Source organism: Antechinus flavipes, chromosome 5 (assembly GCF_016432865.1).
Source record: "Antechinus flavipes isolate AdamAnt ecotype Samford, QLD, Australia chromosome 5, AdamAnt_v2, whole genome shotgun sequence".
Taxonomy (NCBI): Eukaryota; Metazoa; Chordata; class Mammalia; order Dasyuromorphia; family Dasyuridae; genus Antechinus; species Antechinus flavipes.
In genome coordinates this window covers 253,401,680-253,409,715 of record NC_067402.1, presented here as the reverse complement: position 1 = coordinate 253,409,715, position 8,036 = coordinate 253,401,680, and the positions used below count along the sequence as shown (strand labels likewise).

The 8,036-nt window shown below is 31.3% G+C and overlaps 1 protein-coding gene across 7 annotated transcripts in view; it reads right to left on the bottom strand.

Annotated features, from left to right (window-relative positions):
* Positions 1-2,573: 2,573 nt before the first annotated feature.
* Positions 2,574-8,036, bottom strand: part of LRRIQ1 (leucine rich repeats and IQ motif containing 1) — a 323,563-nt gene continuing 318,100 nt past the window's right edge. For all 7 annotated transcript variants that reach the window (XM_051963292.1, XM_051963295.1, XM_051963293.1 and 4 more), the window contains one exon: positions 2,574-4,712. In XM_051963292.1, the coding sequence (XP_051819252.1) occupies positions 4,588-4,712 (125 nt within the window). In that variant the 3' untranslated portion in view covers positions 2,574-4,587. The remainder of the gene's footprint in view (positions 4,713-8,036) is intronic.

Here is an 8,036-nt window from a genome sequence, read left to right as displayed (position 1 = left end):
CATATAAAAACAACGGGAAGAGGGAATATATCTAGGCTATACATATGGAGGAAAACATAAGATTATTTGTGAGGGACAGCTGCACCCCTGATACTGTACTTCTTTTGATTTCTTTTGGTACTATTGTTGTACTTTTCCCATTGGGCCTATTTCTACTCACATGGTCTATTATTCCTTCTGTAAATCATTCCCATAGTCAGTGGTCAACATTGTTGTTACGGCCTTGAGATTACTGCCAGGTAAAGATAAAATAGACAAGAGTTTTTGAAGTTTCTCTCAGCTTCTAGCTTCTGGATTCAGCTGGCGTCCTTGGCAAGAGGTATTGTTCTTTCACTTAAGAACATAAATTGGCTTCAAAATGATACTTTTTAAGTCCAAAGACTTGTATGCTACAATTATATTTAAAAAGGAGAAAAAATCTGACTCATGGGACCAGAATAAGCCTTCCTCCAGTGGTTTTTCTTCCCAATTTCTTCAAGTCTCAGCTTAAGTGTATATCTCTTTGTTAAAAGAAAAGTTTTTTGCCTTTAGACAGAGCTCTTCTCAAGCTAAGTATGCCTTTGGACTTAAGTCTCTGTCTTTCTGTCTCTGTCTCTGTCTCTCTGTCTCTCTCTCTGTCGCTTTTATCTCTCTGTATCTGTCTGTCTCTTTATCTGTCTCTGTCTCTCTCCATATTTCCTCTCTGAGTGTCTCTGTCTCTTTCTGTCTATCTCTTGGTCTCTGTCTCTTTCTGTCTTTCTCTGTGTCGCTTTTTCTCTCTTTCTCTCTCTTTTTCTCTCTGTCTCTGTCTGTCCCTGTCTCTGTCTTCCTGTCTCTCTCTTTCTGTCTCTGTCTCTCTGTTTCTCTCAACTTATCATGCTTTAAATAAACCCAAATGCAATTGAACAGCCCAGTGTCAGACATAGAGTTATTTCCTGCTTACCAAGGGCAGGTGCTCTCTTAGAGGGTTTAGTCTTATTTAGGATTAGAAATTCCTCATGATTCCCTATTTAATTTTCAGTTATTAAACTGTACTTAGCTTATAATGGGGAACCTGGTGATTAACTATTTGGTAAGCTTTCCATTTTAGTTTATTAACTGATTCTAGAGTAAGGACATCTGTGTGGTCAGTGTCCATCCTCTGAATATGTTGTAAGATCACTAGGTTCTTTACTCCCTCTCAGTCAACATTTACATTATTTTCTATCACACTTCTCTTGTCACATGTTAAATTTGCTGCTATACCCAGAACTATCTACTTACATGGTGTGTGATTTGTACTAATTCACCCTATCCCACATGTGGAAAGTGACATATAGAAAGCTGGATTTCTGAATACATAGAGAGAAGTACTTGTTTTTCTTTCCTGTCTTCATAAAATGATGAAATCACAGGTTTGAGTGGACCATATAGTCTCCCTAAATAGAAATCTGTTCTTTGATAACCTTGAGAAGCTATACTTAGTGATATAGCATCTGACATTTACAGAAGCACTTCAAAGTTTAAAAAATCTTTCATATCCATTATTCTATTTGATCCTCAAAACCAACTGATTAGGTAGATACTACAACTTTTATTTCTCAAATTTTTCAATAACACTTGAAAAATTCAGCTCTGAGGACTTCATCATCTCCTGACACTGCCCATTCTACTTTGAGATCATTTAAATTGTTAGAAAATTCTTCCTTAAGATAAAATGAAACCCATTGCTCTCTGATTTCTACCTTGTTCTGTCTTTAGAGGCCAAGTAAAACATGTCTAATCCCTCTTCCACAATGATCATTCAAATGCTTCCTTCCAGCTTTTATTCATAATCTAATGGAAAGTGGAAAGATCACTGTCTCTGAAGCCAAAAGGGCTGGATTCAAATCCCATAGCATTTATTCCTTGGGTAATTTTGGGCAAGTTAAATAATCTCCCAGTCCTTAAATTTTTTCATCCCTAAAACAATGAGTTTGAATTAAAAAGCAATTGAGGTCCCTCTCAACTTTAGATTCGTGATTTTTTTGAGAACCTTACATTTTTTCTTTTCAAATTTATCATAGACAATCCTTTAACTTGATCTTCTTATAATATAGTTTCCAATTCCCTTTTCACAACAGCAATCCTTCTTAGGATAGATTCCAGCTGGTCAATGTTTTTTCTAATATGTATGCATAGAACTGGCAAAAATGCCATAGTTGTGGTTTGATCAAATTTGTGAATAGCAGGACTAGTACCTTGACAACTCTGCGTAGAATTCTGATATTATTTCAGCTTAAGAACCTGTGAGCTTTTTTGGCTTTCAATTTTTACTTTTGAGTCATATGAAAAACTCTAGATCTTTTTCACATGAACAAAGGTCTAGTCAAATATTCCCTGTTTAGTATCTATATTAATTTTTAAAATCAAGTTTAAGACTTTATAATTGTCTATCTCAAGTATATTATTATTATACTTGATCAATTGTTCTGATCTGCTGAGGTAATTTTGGACTTCAGTTCTGTCATATAATGTGTTAGCTATCATCTACAAATTTGATAAGTATGTCATCTACTTTGTCATCCAGAGTCACTGATAATAATGTTGAGCAGAAAAAGATTAGAGTCAGACTCTTTTCCAGAAAACCATTTAATTCACTAATCATCACTAGTTGGACGCTGTGATTACATCGATTTTGAATTCACTTAAATTTATTATTTGAATTAACAGAAATCTGATTAACAAGAGAAAGAGTATCACTTAATTTGAGCTCTTTAATATATTTATTCAATTCTAAAGACCTAAGATTATGTTGAATCTTCATAAACAAAAAGAAAACAATGAAAAACATCAATATTCAAAATAATACTATTCTGATATACTATCAATATGGAATTATATTCTTATTTGATACTAGGCAAATAAAGGAAATATCATCATCATCATCATGTTTTCATAATCATCATCATTGTCACCCATTACCTAAAAATGGTAGTGTCAGTACTGTCATTACTTTTATAATTTAATTCCATAAAACAATCAAACTAGTTGTTAAATAAGAGTCCATGCTAGTAAGTCAATTTTAGGCACAGAGACAATTTAATAATAAGGACCTAACTAAACAAACTAATTAGGACTTTCCACTTCACTGATTTTAGTATGTGAACCATAAAAATATCAATACCAACTTTAATGTGGTTTTCTACCATTTTCAAAATAAGTTGAGATTCAACAAAATATTTCCAATCATATTATATTGCTACGTGGAAGCTGTTAGTGAAAAGACAATAATGTAATGGACTGTTGCACAAAACAATTGCACATGGAGTTTATGTTTCTAAACTCAATTTCTAGGCCACAACATATGAATCTATGTTTGCTTTATTGACTGACATCTCAAGGCTCATTGACTTTTCTAGTTCAATCAGAGTTTAAAGAGATTTACAGGTTTTAATGCGAATAAAGTCCAGAAAAATAGTAGTGATGATAATAATGATGGGGACCCAAAGGGAGAGGAGTGATCAAGAAATGCATCCTAGCTAAGTTTAGACATTTCTTTTCTCCAGCTGAAAGCTTTCAAAAAGGGAAAAAACTAAAAGGAAAGTTGACTGGATCCTATTATTCAACTAAAATTTAAATGGAAAGTCACTGAAAACTCAAGGAATGTTGCTTTGTGAAAACAGCTCTGGACTCAAGGGAGCAATAGCATTGAAAGCCCATTAAAGGTAACTACAAGATTTTGCGTATTTAATTTACTAGGTTGTCACTCAACTTTACTAGAAAGTTAGGAAGACTGGACATCTGTAGCTTTGAGAAAATATGAAACATAAAATGATGCTTGGAGTTTGAAAGGACTTTAAAGAACTGGTTATTTAGGAGGATAATTTTATGAAAATATAAATTTATAACAATTTTCTGAGTCAGAATAGTAATCACTTATTAGATTCACATGTACTTTCATATGTCAGAATAATAAATGTGCACATGTTCAAATAGTAGTACTGTTAAAATATACAATTTGTTTTATTTTATCAAGTTCAATTTAATTTGAAAGGCCATCTCTAAAATAAACTGTATTTTGATAAATTTAACAATCAGAAAAACATTTACATGAATTAAATTACCTATGAAAATGACATTCTCCCTCTCTAGTTCAATAATATCAATTATAAGATTTAAAACCTGTTAAGACAGAATGTGACTTCCTAATAACACAATACAATAAGTATAGTATCAATGATAATAACATAATCATGATGTCAAACTTCCCAAAAATGTTATTAATAGATTTATCACTATTGCTAACAAAAATTTTATCTTGAACTTAGGAATCATAAAATACTTTTAAAACTAAAGTTTTTTTGTTTATTTGTTTTTTTACAAATTCCTCCTTACAATCATATCAAGGGTTAAAATTTTCTGGAAACCATACCACATGAGCATAGGAACCATTGCAAAAACTGTATTTTACTGATGGGGAGTAAGATAACTCAACCAGAAAGCTAAATTGGAAAACATGTATAGTAAAACAAATTAAATGCAGTACTCTAAAACTTTGTATCCAATTGGTAACATATAACCAGATATTCACAGACCTCTTGAAAAGAAACAGCTCGCCATATGTTTTGCATGTTGAAGTTTGAAAGATTAGTTGAAAGTTTTCGCCTTCCATTTCCCACTTTCCCATCCATCGCCGAACTGCACTGGATAGTCTCGATGTGATACCCATTGTTTCTTAGTATTTCTTCTCCCTGGAACAGCTATTACTTTAACTGAAAGGCAAAAATAATAGCATTAAATATAAACCTTCACTTAATATGATCCAAGTAAAATTGGTTTGAAAAAACAATAATAAACATGATTAAGTCAACAGTATGTACTTGGGGTCACTGACATTTTTCATTTATTAGAAACATCTTTTTGGTATTTTGGAAGTTAATTATTTACTGAAGACTTGATAGGATTTTTTTATGCCCATTTTACTTGAAAAATACAGTTACTTGAAAATGTAATCATTATATATAATTGTTTCCTAGCTTTTATCCTTTTTTTAATAAATGAAAACACACTGATGATTGGACATTTATGAAATAAATAAATGCTTTCAATTTTTCCTGAATGGCATATCATTGTTAGTTTGTGTATGGATTTGAGTAAATTGGAGAAAATCTTGCAAACAGCAACAACAATGACTAGAGATGAAAAATAAGATTTATGAGATCAGGATCGAAAGAGGTCATGTCCTCTTTACTCTGGAAAAGTAATCTATTATTCTTACATATCCTTAATATATTAGGAACTTTTAAAAACTGTATTTTTAAAATCTTGTTTTTCATCATCTTAGAAGACAGAAAAAGAGGAAACAAATAAAAACTGTTACAAAGGAGTTAGGTGGAAGGACAACAACATCCAGTCTACCTTAGCCTGATAAGCAGAAGATTTATTTTGCTTTCTGATTGTGAATTTGAAGACAGAATAAAAAGGAGAGGTAGTTTTAAAGATGTTGTTTAGCAGCTTGGAAGCAGGTCATGACATATTTTATGTTAACTTGTACACATGTGGATATCATATCTTGGACCCAATAAAGCCTTTCTTGACAATGTGCTATTGAACACAACATTAGGTTAGCAAGAGGCTATTGACCATAATTGATGATATGATAAACCATCACTTATCATGTTAATTTATGTATATAGAACAACTTCATAATGGCATTGGGTGAAATTATTTGACTTTCTATAGTCCTTTTCTGAATAACAGTTTATGAGTTTGGGGTATTAATATTTAATTACCAATATATAGTTAGGGATATTTTAATTAAGCAAGTGGCTAAAAAAAGTTCATAAACTTTAAGACACTTAGGAGGAATCATTCTCTAAATTTAAATTTGACATAAAAGGTGATTAATATAATCTGTGAACATCTTTTTCTGCTTCAATGTTCTTTAAAAAATTCTGAGGAATTTACTCGAGTTTGAGTCCTACTAGGGGGCAGTATAGTGATTCTAACACCTACTCCATGTGGAACCTTGGACAGGTCATTTAACCACTCATTCATAATCTCCTTATCTATGTTGCTATGATTTGGTCAGTCACAAACTAATATTTACTCTAAGGCATTTAAAAAGAGCACATGAACTCCTCAAAGTTGAGTGGATTTTAAGATTATACTTTTGGACCCCAGGCTCAGGCATACTATTTGACTTGCTACCACTACATTCCTGAAAGGGTGTCAGAATAAAATTTGTTATTTTAGAGAAAAAGAATGAGCAATGCATAGTGAGGTTAAATGCTTAAGGTGACTCATTCTGTTAGAAATAGATCTGCATCTAAAATGAGTTTTGATGAGTTTACAATTGGAACTCATGTCAAAAATCTCAGGAAAGAGACTTATAAACTGAGGTGATGACTGAATTTGGTTTTTACAGGAGTATGTCAGATTCATCTACTGTAAATCTGCTCCTTAGAAAAATCAGTTAGGCCTTTTGAGAAATTGCATTAACCACTTCAGGCAACTGCAATGTCAATGAGAATAAAATCAATGTCATTATTTTCAAGATAAACAAATGGTCAAGAAAAGTTAAGAGAATTTCCAAAAGAATTTTTCTTACTCTTAGCATAAAATTGGGCATCCTGCACGAAGGCATACGTTCTAAAGGCCCAAGAGGGTCTTAGAGATCATTGATTCTAACCCCTATCCAACATAGTTCTTCCACTCAGGACAAGAGGTCATTTAGTTAGTACTTGAGCAGACTCACTTAACAATCCATCAGACAGCCATATTATTCCATTTAATGATTCAATAAATAATTTTTTCATTAATAGATTACCATACATTTTTTCATACTTCTTTATTATTTTGAGTTTTGAAAATTTGTTTTGTTTTTGAGAAAAGGAGTAACAAGATACGATTGTTTCACCAAAAAAAAATCTATTGCGATATCATTTAGTATCCAAAAAAAGATTTTAGTTAACAACTGAAATAGTTAATTTAAAAAATTCCCTCAGAAATATCCAAGGTTTTGGCATATTTTTTTTTACCTTACAAAGAAGAAAGAATGATGAATTTGTTTATTAATACAATGATCAGGTTTTTTCTTTAATTAAGCAACAGTTTTTGTTTGTTTCCACTTGTTCTGTCTTCTAGGATGATGATTGAGTTTGTCATAATTACATTACATGTTCTATATCATTTAAAAATACCTACTTCTATAAAAAAATAGGAATGAATGCTTTAAGCTTATCCATGTTTTGACTGATATGTCATCATGCTTTAAGGTCATAGAAAAAATATTAATACATTCATTAATTAATAAAGCTTTTTGACTGTGATAAAAAGAAGACAAAATGTTTTGTGTATATTTATAACATTAAATCATTTATATTTGGAAATAATAATTTTCAGGGTAAATTAATTTCAATTTGTTGGGGGACATTTTATATTTAGTAAACTGCCCCCTCAGTCTTGTAAACATCTCTTGATTTTTACCAAAGAATTTCCATTTCTAACAAATTCCATTTAAACAAAATTTCCTAACATGGATCGGATCTCTTTGTTATATTTTGTCTTTCAATTGAATCTTCAAGTCATTGTGTCCCTCCTGTACAATGTGACCCTATATTTAAGTGACAATCTGTAATCTTTTCATAGCAAGTTATAACTCCTTCTGCTAATATCAACAATTATGCCTAAAAACAACTATTATGTGATATTACAGGCTTGCTTGTTCATAACAGTCTCTAAATATGTTTTTGCTAGAATGGAAATGTTTAAGGAAAATTAGCAATCCACATGACATTTAAGATCAGAATGAACAAAAAGAGTATTTTTGAAAGAGTATTTTGTGTGTGTGTGATTAAAAAATCCCATAGTGTTACTATTTTTCTATTTGTAGATAAACAATTTGACCAGTCATCAATAAAACATCTTCTCGCATTGTGTTCTGTGACATATTTTTGTTATTATAGAAATACTTCAAATTAATAGATACAGAAAAAAATTGTGGTATAAAAACAACAGAATTATGTGAAGCCATTACTATGTTCAATGATTACCTCTCAAATTGGAAAAAAAATGTATAAAGGAGCAATTTAGCA